The sequence below is a fragment of the Chrysochloris asiatica genome, unplaced genomic scaffold, assembly GCF_000296735.1.
Source record: "Chrysochloris asiatica unplaced genomic scaffold, ChrAsi1.0 scaffold00257, whole genome shotgun sequence".
Taxonomy (NCBI): Eukaryota; Metazoa; Chordata; class Mammalia; order Afrosoricida; family Chrysochloridae; genus Chrysochloris; species Chrysochloris asiatica.
This window is the reverse complement of record NW_006408775.1, coordinates 2,224,470-2,240,744: the sequence shown is the minus strand read 5'-3', so window position 1 is coordinate 2,240,744 and position 16,275 is coordinate 2,224,470. Positions and strand designations below refer to the sequence as shown.

Here is a 16,275-nt window from a genome sequence, read left to right as displayed (position 1 = left end):
TTACTCTGTGGAGGCAGACTGCCACTTCGTTCTCCTTGGAGTGACTGAGGTCGAACTGCTGGCCTTTGGTTAGCAGGGACACTTCTACCCTGGCTCTCAGCTGTCCAGGGGAACTGGAGGCCAGCGATCCTCCCAGACTTTGAGATGAGGATGGGTGTGGGGCCTCAGGGGAGAGACCTTCTGGAGAAAAGGGGCGGGGGCCATTCACCCAGTCGGGGACCCTTCGTCAGCACCAGCATCCCTTGAGCCAGATCACCCAGTCTGGCAGACAAACTCTGGCCCCAGTTCAGGACTTGGGGACATCTGTGGCTGGGTAGCGGGTGAGCGGAGTGACCGGGCTGCCATCTGGGCCTACTGGGGGGACGGGTGGCCCTGGTTTCTGCAACATTGCTAACCTTCACCTTTTCCTGACTTCCAGGGCCTCAGGGGACCAGGGCATTCAGAGGTAAGAGCATGTAATAAAGTCCCTGGGTGGGAAGCGGCTGGCGGCAGCTGGCTGCTCTGAGAATTCCAAGCCTGGTTGGGAGATGAGCCCCAGAGAGATTGATCACACGCAGGTCCATACGCGTGAGCACAGGCACACCATGCATGGGCACATGCTGACATGAGCTCACTGCATATGCACACATGGACAGAGGCACCCGAGAATAAAGAATGAATGGGCCAGGCCCTGGGAACCCAGTCCTTTTCAGTTGTGGCTGAGAGGGATTTGAACCCAGAAAGTAGTGACCATTCTAACGCAGGGCACAAGAAGGACATGGGAGCCAGAAAAGATTCAGCCCTCAGAACCAAGCTGGAGAGGGCACTGTTTGGCAACAATCCCCTGTGGTCGTCTTCCTGAAGGGACCCCAGTCTGGGACCCTCCCCGGGCCCCCGTGTTGTGCTGGATTCCGGGATTAGCGCTTTGTAGGCATTCTCTCTCCAGGTCTCTCAGGGTCCCGGGGTAGGAACAGTGTCACCATTTCCCAGAGGAGTGGGCTCTGTGGGAAGGACCTCGAAATCTGGGAGCTGGGGCAGGGACCAGGGATCAAAGCGCCCGAGAGCAACCGGTGAGTTCCCGTGTCCCCCCGCAGCTTGTGGCCGTCCCCGGATGCTAAACCGGATGGTGGGCGGGGAGGATGCACAGGAGCGGGAGTGGCCGTGGCAGGTCAGCATCCAACGCAACGGAAGACACTTCTGCGGAGGCAGCCTCATCGCCGCACAGTGGGTGCTGACCGCAGCGCACTGCTTCTCCAAGTGAGTCAGTTCCCCTCGCCGCACTCCCGCCTGGCCTGGCTCAGCACCGAGGACAGCGCCCAGCGGCCCTGCCCTCTACCGCTCTGCGGGCGGAACTGCTCGCCGCCTGGGACGCCCAACTTTGATGCAGAATCTGTCCTTCGCATGCAAGCTCTAATGTAGTCCTGATATGCCTTCCCAGCCAAAAGTTACTTTAGGGCCAACCCCAGAGTTCAGCTGGGCACTGTCCCCGAGGAGAATGCGGGCCGGACCTCTCCATACGCTGTGGGGGGCAGCTCCTTCCACACCCCACCTCTTTTCCTTCCGATCCTGGCTGGGGTTCTGAAGAGCCAGAAGACTCAGCACAATGTCCCTCCCAACTCCCACCCCATCTCAACTCAGCTCTGAGGTCCCTGGGCAAAGGGTCAGGTCACCCAGTCTGCTGACCCACTCTGAGCCCCACACTCTTCCCCCTCGTCCCCTCCTTAGCCATCTCAGGTCTCCTCACCACACCACAGTTCTGCAGTTCTTTCAACACCATATGACAGTAGGGAAAGCCAGGCTTAGAGACAGCAGGTTGCCTGCCCAAGACACACAGGACCTGCACTTCCAGCTATGCAACCCACAGGGCTAGAGGGATGACCTGGAGCCTGGAGCGCTGGCCAGGCCATCTCCTTTTAACAGGCCTTCAGATGGGGACTCTCCCCATTTGACAGAAGAAGAAAGGGAGTTACAGGAAACTTGCTAGGTAACTTCCCTGAGGTCACCCAGCTGGCCAGGGTGGGGTTGGAAATTAAAGGCATCTCTGCAGCTGTAGAAAGACTTCGGTCCAGTTGGGAGTGACCAGCCCCCTCCCACTGTCCTCCACTCGAAGGCCTGCCTTACCAACATCCTCTGTTCTCTCCCCCTTCAAGCACTTCCGAAACATTCCTGTACCGAGTTCTGCTGGGAGCACGGCAGCTGGTGAACCCCGGGCCACATGCCGTGTATGCCCAGGTGAAGCGAGTGGAGAGCAACCCCCTGTACCAGGGCATGGCCTCCAGTGCCGACGTGGCCCTGGTGCAGCTGGAGGAGCCGGTGACCTTCACACACCATATCCTCCCTGTGTGTGTGCCTGATCCCTCGGTGGTCTTCAAGACCGGCATGGACTGCTGGGTCACCGGCTGGGGCAGCCCCAGTGAGCAAGGTAATGAAGCAGACCCAGGAGAGAATGCCTGGAGGATGTCCCAGAACAATGATCTTCTTCTGTTGATACGGGTACACCCGGATCTCTACTCAAAATGGGCGGGTTGGGATGGCCCAGAAGGAGGGAGGGAGACAGGAAGAGCCCTGGCTGCCGCTTGAAAGGAAAGAAGGAATTCTGCCCCACAAAGACCTGAGTCAAAGCAGGAGGTCTAAATCCAAACAAGAAATGAGGTGGAGCAAAGGTGGGGTTCTCCACGAGCCTAGCGCCCCTCCCCCCACCTCCCCAGACCGCCTGCCCAACCCACGGATCCTGCAGAAGCTGGCTGTGCCCCTCATTGACACAGCAAAGTGCAACCAGCTCTACAGCAGAGACATGGACTCCGATCTCCAGCCCCAAACCATCAAGGCCGACATGCTGTGCGCCGGATTTGCAGAGGGCAAGAAGGACGCCTGCAAGGTGGGCAGAGGGCTTCATCAGGTTCAGCCGGGGCAAGGTGCCTCTTACATGGCCTTCTTGAACACCTGAAACCTGGTTTTAAAAAGCCAATTGCTGGGCCCACCCCAGAGGAGTCAGGTGTAATGGGCCTGGTGTAGGCGGAGAGATTTGCATTTTAAACACAACAATAGGGAATCAGGATGTCAGAGCAACAGGCAGCCTAGAAAAGCAAGGGAAGGACCACATAGGGGGTGCTCGAGAGAAGGAAGGACAGACCACAGGGTCCAGCCCCAAGTGCGTGCATACTGCATGTGTGCGCATGTCTGTGAGTGTGTGCGCGCCTGAGAGACTGGCTCTTGGGACCCTTAGGACTCGCGAGGCTTCTGTCTCTGCCTTGACGGTGGCCTCTTAATTTCCTCACAGGGCGATTCGGGGGGGCCCTTGGTGTGCCTCGTGGGCAAGTCTTGGCTGCAGGCCGGGGTGATCAGCTGGGGCGAGGGTTGTGCTCGCCGGAACCGCCCGGGTGTTTACATCCGGGTCACTGCCCACTACGACTGGATCCACCGGATCATCCCCGAGCTGCAGTTCCAGACCGCAGGCGCCAGAGGGGGCCAGAGGCGAGACCCGCGGGTCCATCCGCCGCAGAGTCGGAGCTTGGCTCCGCTCCTGGGCGCCCATGCCGTCCACCTGATCCTCGGGGTCCTGCCGACTATGCTCTGAGCCCCGGGCCCGCGGCGGAGCCCGGCCGCCTGTACATTTGTAAATAGCTCTCCCCTCCTCTCCACCGCCGATGCCCAACCTCACACTGCTGCCCTGGTCCTAGGGAGGAGGATGGGGGCTGGGTCTCAGGTCCACCCCCTGTAGGGAAGAGGCGAGAGATCTGAGTGGGAGGAGGCGAAGATGGAAGGGACGGGGATCACGTGTGCCAGGCCACCCGGATGCAGGGCTCGAACAATCCCTGCTCCCACCCGCGTTGCCTGGAGTGCTTGCGGAGCATCACCGGGCTGGGCGCCAGGGATAGGGACAGACACCCCCACTTCACCCCCCACGACTCCACCGACGAGCTGTCAATCAGCAATCCCAGGCAGGTTCATCTGGAGGGCCACTTCACTGGCACCCCTGCACCGAGTCCAGCTCTGTGCATTTCTGAAAGCAGGACTCCAGCTTCTGGTGGTGGAGGATTCAGCAGCACACACACACAACTGTGTACCAGCACCAATACCCAGGAACACACATATGCACACACTGGTGGTCACACCTGTGCACGTGGAGACACATCTGCACGCACGGGCAAACACTGTGCCCAACCCCCCCATGCCTGGCCAGTGCTGGTCAGTGGCTATTTAGGGAAGGACTCGGCCGGCCACCTGCTCTGGCCCTCTTGTCTCCCTACTGACAGCAGAGTGGCCCTCCCTGGCTGGGAGACGAGGGAAGCGCTGTGTTCCATGGGGAGGAAACAAGCATACTGTGACCCCAGCAGAGCCCAAGGGTCAAATTCTGGGCCATCTGGCTGAGCTAACCTCAAGCCCCCTAGTCTTGGAGAGGTAGCCTTGAACCCCAGGTCAGGAGCCAGACCAAAGTCTTGCTGTCTACCCTGTTTCAGGGTGCCTCCGGGTGCCACCACCATCCTGCATCCACTCCCAGGGCTTGGGAGCTGAGGCCAAGCTCACAGACCCTTCATGGGGACTGCACACACCCAACTCCTGCTTCCTGGGTGCTGGCCACCAACTGGCCACAAGTCTCGTGTCTGCTGATGAAAATCGTGTCCTCAACCCAGATCAAACATTTGGGGGAGAGCATGTGTATTTCACGTGGCTGACAGTGCCCAGCAGCCTAGGGTCACAGGAAGCTGAGGGCTGCGGTAACACTTGTTTTGGGGTTGGGATGCGTGATTTGATGGGAGCTTCTGCCTTGGAGGAATGGGCGGGACCTCCAGCTGTAGTAACCCAGGCTGGAGATGGTGCCAACTCACTCTGTGTGTTGGGGGGTGGGGGTGGTCACTAGCAGGGGCCTCGAGGGGATTGGCTGGAATCCTTAGGGTGGCCACTTCCCTTCCCACCAGGGATGCTCCCCGATGGAAGGCCTGGCTGTAGCAACCACACTGGCCTGGGATGAGGGGGCATACATGTAGGATCATGGAAACATGGTTGGTCATCATCTCTTCAAAGGCCCCCAGCCCTTCCTTGCTTCCAGGACCCCATAAGGGTCAGCTGTGGGCATCGGGTGGAAGGTGAAGTTGGAAGAGGGAAAGACAAATGGGGAGTAAATCAAAGCCCCTCAAACCTGAGCTCGGACAGTGCCGGCTCCAGGAGTGGACAAGCTCAGACCTCTCCGTGTTGAGCAGGAAGGACAGGCCACAGGAGCTGGGTGAGGGAACGACTGTCCAAGGCCCCGCCGCACCTCCCTGGGAGCCCTGGCAGCTGAAGAGTGGCCAACCTGTGTCCCCCTTGGTCCTTCATTCAGAAACACCTGCCCAGGGGACGCTGAGAAAACAGGTTTCTGTGGGTGCCAAGGACAGTAGCTGGCTGTTCAGAAAGCCAGCACAGCCCAGCCCTTTCCCAAGTGGGCAGGACCCCAACACCCTGGATCAAAGTTACCAACCTGGCCTTCACCATCCAGTTTCAGCCTCAGGCGCCAACACCTGTGCTTATCAGCCAGCAGGGGGCACCAGAGCAGCAGCCCAGGGGTCCCACTTGGACACCAAAATGGGTCTTGGCACTGAAGTCACTCAGAGGAAAATGTCCCTTGTCCCCCAGATGGGAGGGGGTGACACTGACCAGAAGGTTGAAATGGCGTCAGACCCCACCCACAGACAGATCTAAGGACAGGTGCTACCAACTCGCCAAGCAGAAACGGAGCAGACTTGGCAGCAAGCTGAGGCCAGGTTGCCATGGGGTCGGGGGATGCGGTTTAAGACACTAACGCCCGGCATGCTCATTCATAAATACACAATTTTATTTGCTATTTTCAGGGGAAACTGAGGCGTTAAACTGTAAGCTGATAAAATACGGATACCTAAAAAAGTATAAAAGTATAAATATCCCCTTGGAATAAATTTTAGTGGGTTAAGTCTTAATGTCTTTAAATAAAAAAACCACACACCTATCTACCATGTCAAGGTCAGAAGTCAAGGACCGTCTCCCTCCTGGGCTCCACAGGGCACCTGTGTCCACCCTGTCTGTGGAAAGGTTCCATGTGAACTGAGCCAAATGTGTAATGATGTCCGACAGACCTCACCAAAAGGTCAGTCCAAGATGCTTGAGAACTCAGTTAACCAGGTCGTTGGCAAAAGAGAAGAGGGTGGGGGCCCGAAGTCTCAGGAAGCGTTAGAATCTAGCGGCTGTCAGAACCTGGGCCTCCAAACGGGCAGCCCTGGTGGTGGATGTACAGAGCAGTCACTCGAGCCACCATGATGCCCACCACCACCCGGAAATCCCATTTCGCTCTGGAGCATGTGAGCAGCTGTGGAGACATGTGGGGCCCCAGCAGCTCAGGGCCTCACCTGGTGAGTAGGGCCAAGTGTCTCAAACATCCCGAAAACCACGCGAGCGAACTGCATAGTTAGACAAAGGAAACAAGGACGCAGGCGAGGAGGACGCGTGTGGTGCGTGTAAACACCGGGAAGGTTCCCAGGAAGCCAGAACTCCCGCCCTCTCCCCCCCAACACCATCGCAGGCACAACAGAGGCACCCCCAGACACTGCGTCACGTGAGCCGGTTTATGGGATGAGGCAGAGGCCCACTCTCCTGCAGCTAGTTATCAGGGCTGACCCACTGTGGCAACACTTAGAGGGGTTTCTAGAAGAAAAAACAGCTGCTGCCACCCACACTGGGAGAAGGGGCACACAAAGTGAGGCACCCCGAGGCATCTGTGCAGCCGAAACGGGTGCGTGGTGAGAGGAAGACCCGCCACCGGTCGCCACCTCAGTCAGTCGCCACCAGCAAGGTGGGGAGACAGCCTGCAGCCCTGGGCAAACAGGTCCCTGGAGATGTGGCAGGCTGGTGCCCACAATGCCACTTCCTGGGGGGCGGGCAGCTCATCGAGACGGTTTATGTAGCACCAACAACGTTGTCCTTTAAATGATCTTCAGTGATTAAAAATAACGTCACTCCCAGTGGGTTGGCGGTATCTGGGGGTCCATTCTCACCACCCCCCTCACCCCCATCTCTAGAGAAAATCGTCACAAGCCGGCTGCTTGTCACGGCCAGGCCCCTCAGCATGGAAGCTCGCGGCGTCTTGGGGAAAAGCAGCCGTCCTTCTCGGCTCTCAACACTGCTCCTCACATCCTCGAACCCCGTTCCTGCAAAATCTAAGAGCAAGGACAGAGGATGGATGACCAGTGGCCAGGTGGTCCTGCAGGAAGCACGTGGTGGGTGACCTCATAAAGGCTCCTCCCACAGACCCCCGCCTGCACTCCAGCAACCACCTGACATATATCACCTGACCAAGCCAAGGCCCTGTCCCCACTTCTGCCCACATGCCTGTCAGGCCGGCCCTGGTCTCTGTGGTGCCCCCAATGGACCTGTGTCTTTCACTGTTCACTGAACACCTGGACCCCCAGCCTACAGTCCAGCACTAGGCAGGCTCCTGGGCCCCGGCAGGACTGGGCAGCACACAGCTTCTGAGACGGTGGGAGATGTGGCCAGCAGTTCTCTGCAGAGAAAGTCCTCCACGGCCCAAGGGGGCCCACATGCACAGTGATGGTAGCACTTGGGAAGGGGGTGCACGAGAGTCAGAGTCCCAAACAGCTAAATGGGGGACAGAGACTCCTTCCTAGTCTGGGACCTGCCATCCACACCCCTGGGGCCTAAAGGCACTCTGCTCTGGGCAGAGCCGACTGGACACCCTGGGGACACCCCACGTGCGGGGCTTTCACCTGGGAAACCAGGGGCACAACCCCAGGGTTACTGACCCCCTGGAGTTAGTAGGTGCCGGACACAAGGGGACTGAGTGAGGGGTAGGTATTTACGCTGAAATGGTATTGGGTTAGGGTTGCACCCATGACTGTTGACTTTTCAGAGCAGCTACTAGGGACGTTTATGAGTCAGATGGCACATAACAATGAGCAGGAACTTTACTCTGTTCCTGGTGCTCATAGTTTCGGCTGCACAGATCCCTCTAGTCCCTGCTTCTCCCTCAGACCAGGGGGTGCCCAGCTAGCCACTCATGTACAGTCACGCTGGGTGCACGGCACACACCCACCTTGGCCTTCTCGCTGGGCTCGCTGGCCATGCCCGAGGGTGTGTTGTGCAGCTCCTTGGAGACAACGCAGAGAAACTCCGCCTGATCTTCGTTCCCATAATTGTAAGAGGAGCCAATGCTGACCAGCTGGGAGGGAGCAGACAGTGTGTGACGACACCACCCCTCAGCCTGCCACCAGCCGGCCACAGGCACTGGCCTAGGGCAGAACAAGGCTGACGGTAGCTGGGGAGCACCACTCTCCACCTCAATGAGATAAGAGCCTCCAGGAGGACACATGACTGACTCACAGAAAACAGAATCCTCGAATCTCTCTCACAGACGCATACAGACACCTAGACACATTAGTGCTCTTATACACACATGAACACAGGCGCACACGGACATGTACACACATGTACACAGACATGTACACAGAGACATGTGCTCACATGCAAACAGACGCATATACACTCGCATATACACGATGCATGCAAACACACACTGACACACATGCACAGACACAGATGCGCACTGACAAGGACATGTACACACGGACACGCACACACACAGACGTGCTCACATGCACAGACACATAAACACACGTGCTCATGTATATACACATAGGTACACTCACACACGGATGTGTGTACACAAAACACACAGGTGCTCGCATGCACACACAGACACATAGACACACACATGCTCATATATACACACAGGCACGCACATGTTTGCATGCACACGCAAAATGCCAGGTCGGGTGTCAGCCCCAGACTCTGCAGTGACTTCAAGGACAGAGTTCAGGAGGGGTGGCAGGCAGAGGGTTGATGAAAAGACGAGGATGGGGCTGAGTCTGTCGCTCCCCACCTCCCCATCTCAGCCTGTGTGCACCTTTAGGAGCCAGGGACACGCCCGCCATGCCAGCACCCCCACTCAGCCACATGGAGAACCAAGATGAGCAGCGGGCCTGCAGGCCTGGGCACTCTCACCTGCTCGAACTTCCAGCCGTCAGACATGGTGGACACCATCTGCGTGAGCTCCTCCTCTTGGCACTGCAGCACGCGGTACACATGCTTCACCGGCACCTGCGGGCAGGTCAGCGGGTCAGCAGGTGGCCTGTGCCTCTCCCACCCCACCCCGGGACCTCAGCCCCGACACCGGAGACGGCCTTGTTCTCACTGCTCAGTGTCCTGGTTCAGGCTGCGATGCCCAGAAAAACCTGGACGCAAATACACACTCAAATCAAGCTGCTGTGGTCCGCTTCTTCCTGAGCCCCCAACAATATTTCTGTTTTTAAATTCCCAAACCAAGTGAGACGTGCTGATGGAGCCCGCAGCACCTGTGGCTGACAGGGACGCAGGAGAGTCTGCGGGGAGCGTGAGAGGGGGTCCAGACATGGAGACAGAGGCGCTTGGGGGATACAAAGGAACACAAGGCAAGCGTCCATGGATAGCCTGGGGATGACCAGCAGGCAGGCCGAGAGCTGCAGACTGCGGTCTCCTGCTTCCACCCGCTGAGCCCCAGGCCCCTGACCAGCAGCTGTGTCAGGCTCTTAGCTGAGACGGCTCCGGGTCTGCGTGGCTCCCCAGAGGGAAAGTCCATTTTGGGGAGACAGATCATGAAAGGGTCTGAGTGGACAGACACTCTATTCCAAGCTACAGAACTGGCCCTTGGCTGGTCAGCGCCGCCCTCTGCAGAAAGGGCTGGTACAGCCCACTTCCACTACGGCCTGCCTCACACCCGAGGTCTTTATGCCCCTCCCTAGTTCCCCAGCAGCCCCTCTGCTCTCCTACCACTGCCTCATTGGGCAGGGCTGGCCACCAGGATGGCAAAGCCTGTCCTGTCCCCAGCCCCTTTACATGGGCAGTGGCTCCCCTGGCTCCCTGCTTCTTCTGGGCCTCCCTTTCCTCACAGCACCCTCATATCTTGATGTCTACGGGGTGGGGGCCCTGGGCAGAGACACCTTGAGTGGGGCACCAGCCCGGGCTCCCTGTGGAGGGAGTGGCTTCGAGAGGTGACCCACAGGGGATGCTGGGTGGACACGAGGAACACGAGGAACAAAGGGCCAGGGAGGGGCTGACAGCCAGAGCCTTCCTCCCGCCCACGCACCTCACCCTGGAAGCTTCCGGCCCATGAGTCAGCGACTCGCTCACCTGCGAGGTTTTGCTGTCTCTTTCTCTAATCTTGTCCTTTACAAGTTTTATTAGTGAGGTGATGTTGTAAAATTCCGCTTCCTCCAACACTCCTAGAGGACAGACAAGGACTGTCACAAGCGGCAAGCCCATGGCTAGAGCGGGAGCCCCCATGGAGGAGGCCCCATCTGCAACCCCAGTGCCTCCTGCTACAGGGGAGTGGCCACAGGACGGGAAGGGCAGGAGGGGCGGTGTCACCAGCAGATAGGTGCTCAGCTCACCTTCCTCGGCGAGGTCCCTGTTGGTCACCAGCTTTCCGTGTCGCAGATAGTTGAGCACAGGCCCGAAATAGGTGGGGTCCCGGTCTATCAAGTAGGCGCCGGTTTCATCCTACGGAGAACAAAGCTCCTGCACTGAGACCTGGGGAAGCACGGGGCCATGGCGCGCATACGGAAGCTCTGGCCAAGTTCTAGCTGCTGTGTGTGGACAGAGCAGCTCCTCATTAGACTCTCAAGCACTAAGTCTAGCATTTCCTTTCTTGAAAACACCTTTAGGGTTGGTGTGTATTTTTAAAGACAAGCGCGAGCCCTGGTGCCGTGGTTAAGTGCTTGGCTGGCTGCTGATCAAAAGGTCAGTGGTTCTATACCACCAACTGCTCCACCCTCATTCCTCACACAGAAACCAGCAAATACAGCTTCGACTAGCAAGCTGCCCCCAGAGCCCACCCGGGACACCTCAGGGGCCCCCTCAGGCCCTCCAACTATTCCTCAACCTGTGGGTAATGAGGTTGTCTCCACCCAGTCCCTGTGAAACCAGGGACAGACCCAGACTACGACGAGGACCGGCCAGGGCCGTGGGGGTGAGGAGCTGCCCTGGAAAATGGCTCAGGGCCAGTCTCGGGGCCTCCTGAGCTCCGCCCTGGTCACCTGCTCCCTCTGAGCGTGCTGTGTGGCTACCTGAGAGCAGGTGTCCTGTGTGACGAAGCAGTGCCTGCCTAGGTCCTGCTCCCCATCCCCCACCCAGGCCAAGGGCTGTGAGCGGGAAAATCAGGCTGGGCTGCCTGAGGCTGATTGCAACCGACTGACTGACCCAGTGTGTTCAAGAGACAGGTGTTAATGGAGGTGGACTTCTGAGCCAAAGAAAAACTGCATTTTGGTGTCTTCTGTTTCTGAAAACAAAGAGTAACCGTCCCCAGCCCTGCGGCTGTGAGCCGATTCCAACTCCTGACAACTGCACACACTGCCCAGCCCGAGTCTCCAAGGAAGCCGACTGTCTCCCTAGGAGGAGTGAGTGAGTTCGAACTGCCAACCTTTCAGGGAGCAGCCAAGTGCTTCCTGTGCCACCAGAGACCCTTACTCCAACAGTGAAAACTGCTAAAAGTGGTCTCTCTGTGCTGCTGAACCTCTTGCTCCCCATCTTCCTAACTTCCACGTTAGAGAGAGGGGCTGCTAACCTGCCTGAAGGTCCACAGCAAGCTAAGGGGCCACCGAGCCACATTCAGGCCAAGTCCCAAGTCCAGCTCGACCACCAAGAGAAATGCCATTGTCCAACCCCTGCCCCAGGGTCTCCGAGTCACAATAAAACACCCACACACCAAGCTGGAGTTGGCCAACACACCCCTGCCAGCCAGGGTCAGCCAGCATGCTACAGAAGGGACCACGTGGCAGACGTACAGACTATAGGGGCAGAATTTCACACTTTACAACTCTGCCCTTCCAGAGAACCATAAAACTTCGTGTACAAACAGGCTGGGCAGAACATGAGCGGCCGCACATGCACTGGGCAGAAAGAGGAACCGGGCTGGGGAGGACTCCCACGTGACAGACAGTGAGCACCCAAGACCACGAGTCCGGGTAGGCGCCCGGCAGTCTGGCCCACAGAGACCTGCCGCTACCCTCAAAGGCAGCACCTCCTCCATGGGGCCCCGCCTGGGTACCCTGCCAAGAAGTGAACCCAGTTCGTGCTAGGAGCCAGGCCTCAAAGAGAGACCCCACTCAGGCCCCAGTAAGCCACGTACCCACAGTCAAAGCCCAGATGATGCTCACGGAAGTGCAGAGTCAAACAGGTTACTGACTCAGGCACTGGGGGGGACCCAGCAGGGCGTTCACTTACCCCACTTCTCGATGAGCACCCACACCCACCATGCAGGCAGTCTCGGCAGAACTCCTGTTTTGGGAATCCGAAAGACACTCCCTGATGGTACCGTGGGTTAAGCATTGGGCAGTGGGATTGCTCTGGCATTTAAAGCTGCAGCCAACACCATGAGCACCAGCAAAGGGCTGCTGGGGGCCAGAGCATCACGTGCACTTAGCAGTTTGGCCTGGACCTCAAACTCTCCCTGACCTGCCAGTTTCCCGTGCCCCGTTGACTCACGAAGAGCATACTGGCTGGCGTGTCCCCAGGGGCTGTGGGTTCTCACTTCACCTGTGCTGAGCAGCACCAGCAGGATGGAGCCCCCAGGCAAGCGCTTGGGAGTGAGGAGTTATACCTGGTCTGTCCCCAAAGAAGGAGCCAGTGACACAGAACCACAGACAGTATGACTGAAATGGGCATGCCAGCTGGTTCTGAAGGAGGAAGTCCCAGGAGGAAGTGGGCTGTCTAGAAAGAAACCTTCAGGAGGGAGGCAGTCCTGGGCTTGCCCCCCAGACAGGAGTGTGAAGATGTGGGTGGCTCGCCGTTCCAACAGAGGCAGAGATGTGGAGCTGGCCATTAGAGTCTGACTTTTGGCTTGGGCCACACTTACCACCCAGCTAACACCCTATCTGTCACCTTCCAGAAACAGCGCTGGCTCTGGTGATACTCCATCAGGTGCCTAGGAGGCACCCAGCCTCCATCTGAAGCCCCAATACCACATTCTGCCAGTCCAGGTGGAGAATGAGCCTTGAAAACCAACTGAAGTTCAGGGATGGGGATATCTGGAAGGCATCCTCTCATTCCTCCCAGCGATGAGATCAGGGCTCTGAAACTTCACCTGTGAATCAACATCCTGTTTGTTCCATCCCTTCCTAACACCCCTTCCCCTCCAGCCTCATCTTCAGAGCCTTCACTCAGGGTTCAATAATCTAGGAGGGAATGTCAGGACAGTCTTCCATCAGAAAAACAGTAACAAAAAAGCAAACAGCCTGAGATTTGAGAAGACCTCATTGGAAACAATCCACTCCCCTGATGTGACTAATGTGCACTAGCAGTACCTGTGCAATGTCCCACTGTCTGTGACTAAACCCAAAACTTATTTACCACCAACTGCTTCTTGTCACAGGGATATCTTCCGGCACTAACTCCTGTCTCACCATTGGAAAGCTACTGTAATAGGGAGATGATGAAAAAGGTCACCAGTAACACAGGTGAATTCTGATAATTACCTCCCCCCCCTTCCCCAGGGTTCCTATTCCAGGAAAGCATTTATGTATTTATCCTGAAGTAGTCTTAAGAGACAGCAAAAATTGACTTGAGCTGTGCACTCAAGCTAATCTGCTTCTGGATCGATTGTTCCAGGACTGAATATAAGTCACTGCCTCAACCCAACCCCAAGGCCAAGAGCACTTTAAAAGCTGACTTGATACATAAACCAGGCACACTGAGCAGAAAGGCCAAGTGTGCAGCCACTAAGCTCTATGGTTTTAAAGAGAAGAGCTAGACTATCCAATGTACACCCACACTATAAAAGGAAACTCTCGGCTAACAGAAAAAGCCTGTTTCTAGATGGGAGAGGCCAGTCATTTCTGGTAGGTGAGTGGGGAGCAGTGGGAACAGCTGGAGTCAGGTCTGGCATCTGAAACCCCACTTTCTAGAGACTGGGTTGGGTGGTTTTCATTTCCTGATCAGAAGGTCATGGCATGTTGAGAATTTTTACTAGGCTTCGTGAAGGAGCTCAGCCTTTCTGAGAAGCCTCATGCTGCGCAAATATGGGGCAGGCCAGACACCGGGTCAACCAAGTGCCATGAAGTCGGCTTAACTGATAGTCCCAGGCAAGTTAGGAGGAGGCTGGGAACTGCCAGGAGAAACAAAGCTAACAACGATTCTTCAGGCAGGCGTCTTCCAGCAGCCGAATTCCAATCCTGTACCATTCCCAAGCCAAGCTCTCCTGTCGGCCACACGATTCTTACAGACCAAAGGTAACAATCGCGGTAGCGTCTATTAAAATCCACGCGGCAGCAGGGGCCTTTAATTAGATAAAATACGAGCTGATGCAAAGCTCAGAAATGCCTAGGCTTTTGCTAAGGCCGTGAGAAAACTAAAGTTCTCCCACCTTGAGCCCTCGGAGCTACTCCACACCATGAGCACTATTCCAGCACCGAAAATTCCACACGGAGCACCAACCCTCTAAATGCCAAGTCACCCGGGAAGAAAGGCCGCTTGGGTCAAGCCCCGAGCCCCACGTCCGGAGGTAACAAGATGAGAAGAATGCTCTGCTCCATTTCCAGATCCAAAGAGGGCCCCGGGGCGGAGACGGACAGGCGCTCACACACCCAGGGCAAAGGGCGGAAGAGAAAGCGGAGTCCCAGCCAAGTCCGGGCTCCACCGAAGTGCAGAGACGGCGAAAGAAGTAACAGCCCGAGAAGCGGCTGGGACCCTCGAGGCCCAGGATTGGGGGGTCGGGGACGCGGGAGGGGGAGGTGCGCAGACAGGGCGGCCCGGCCCCTCGAGGCTGGCCCGCGCGGCCCTCACCTTGTCCGAGTCCAGGTCGGGGTCCGCCTGACACAAACGGTACAGGAAGGATTTGGGGTCCCGGCACAACGTCTGCCGGGTAGTGAGGAAGTAGGTGCCGCCGACGTTCAGTCGGACCCACTTGGACACGTTGCCAGGGCGCTGGGCTGGGACGCCGAGCCCCGCGCTGCAGCGGCGGCATAGGCCGCCCCCCAGCCCCGCCCCGAGACCACTCGGGGCCGGCTGCAGCAACTCGCAGTGGTTCTCCGCCATGATCCCAGCAAGCCCCGCCACAGCGCCCCTCTACCGGAAGCGTCCGCCCTTTAATACGGTCCTCCAGGTTCAGTCCCGCCCACGGGTCCGCCCTTGTAACGCGCCCGCCCCGGCGTCACGCGGTAGGCGGAAGTTCCGGTCCGGAAAAGTGGCCAGTCGGGCCCCCCTCTGGCCGGAGCCTGCTATTACGTTGCTCGAGGTGGACTACCAGGGCTGCGTCCCTCGTCCCTACCCCCGCCCCCCCTCCCCGCTCCCCCCAAATAACATCCAGGCCAACAAACGTGTACACCGCTACATGCCTTTTTTATTACAAGACTACCGAGCATACGTGGAAAATTCATCATCCGGGCACTACATCTAAAGCACAAATACTTGAAATAAAGAGCATAAACAGATTCATTAAATTATATGATTAAATCATTGACCAAATAGAAAATTTATATAATAAAGCCAGAAAAAAATTTGTAAAATATAGTTTACAATAATTATTCACATTCAAGGCTGTACATCAATACATACAACAACGTGGCCCCGAACATGAATTCAATCCAAATAATTCATATATTAGAATTTAAATAACACAGACTGAACTAGAGGCCAGCAACAGCCAGCAAATAACCTTATATAAGAATAAAATACAAAAGTGTATATCCTAGTATCATTGCATTATTTGTTTTCCTAAGTTTTGTTTTTAAATTTTGCTTTGCCTGTACATCACAGTTACAGCTACAGACCAGGTAGAGAATATTACACATTCTAACTGACTGCCACCAACCTGAAAGACAGCTAACATACTATTGGTTCCTCCTATTTTAGGTGGTTAACAGCAACAGCAGCCCTAACCACTGCCATGGTTTCATTTTGCCAGCGTCCAGTCCAACTCGTGGTCACAATAAAGGCTTTTCACCAGCAAAATGACCCCCATTTGCATCACTCAGCCAGAAGGGTTCAACTAGGGTGGATTACACAGCTATAAAAGGTTTGCCTTTTGTAAAAAGCTCTCTGTACATCAAGTTTGGTGTTTCTTCATAGTGAAGAAGTGAGTTATGCAGAAATTCAGGTAGACTTGTGGTCTTACTCAGTTGTCCACCATGGCAGGCTGAGCTAGATTACACTGCTCTGGGCTGAAGCAGCATCCTCCCCTGACCAGTTTTCCACAGGCAGGCTGATTTTCAACTCTTGTGATCTTGTGCCAGTGAGTGGCCA

The 16,275-nt window shown here is 56.6% G+C and overlaps 2 protein-coding genes across 2 annotated transcripts in view; one reads left to right on the top strand and one right to left on the bottom strand.

Annotated features, from left to right (window-relative positions):
- Window positions 1-3,556, top strand: part of LOC102814540 — a 55,099-nt gene extending 51,543 nt beyond the window's left edge. The window contains exons 8-13 of the mRNA XM_006873967.1: window positions 419-445; window positions 844-906; window positions 1,018-1,236; window positions 2,130-2,401; window positions 2,688-2,857; window positions 3,260-3,556. Coding sequence (XP_006874029.1) covers window positions 419-445; window positions 844-906; window positions 1,018-1,236; window positions 2,130-2,401; window positions 2,688-2,857; window positions 3,260-3,556 — 1,048 coding nt within the window. The remainder of the gene's footprint in view (window positions 1-418; window positions 446-843; window positions 907-1,017; window positions 1,237-2,129; window positions 2,402-2,687; window positions 2,858-3,259) is intronic.
- A 3,559-nt stretch (window positions 3,557-7,115) lies between these two features.
- On the bottom strand, window positions 7,116-15,069 carry KCTD5 (potassium channel tetramerization domain containing 5). Its single transcript, XM_006873884.1, has 6 exons — window positions 14,818-15,069; window positions 10,431-10,539; window positions 10,171-10,262; window positions 9,007-9,102; window positions 8,039-8,164; window positions 7,116-7,145 (listed from the first exon to the last, which is right to left on the bottom strand). The coding sequence occupies exons 1-6, from the start codon at window positions 15,067-15,069 to the stop codon at window positions 7,116-7,118; spliced, it is 705 nt and encodes a 234-aa protein (XP_006873946.1).
- Between the last annotated feature and the right edge of the window lie 1,206 nt (window positions 15,070-16,275).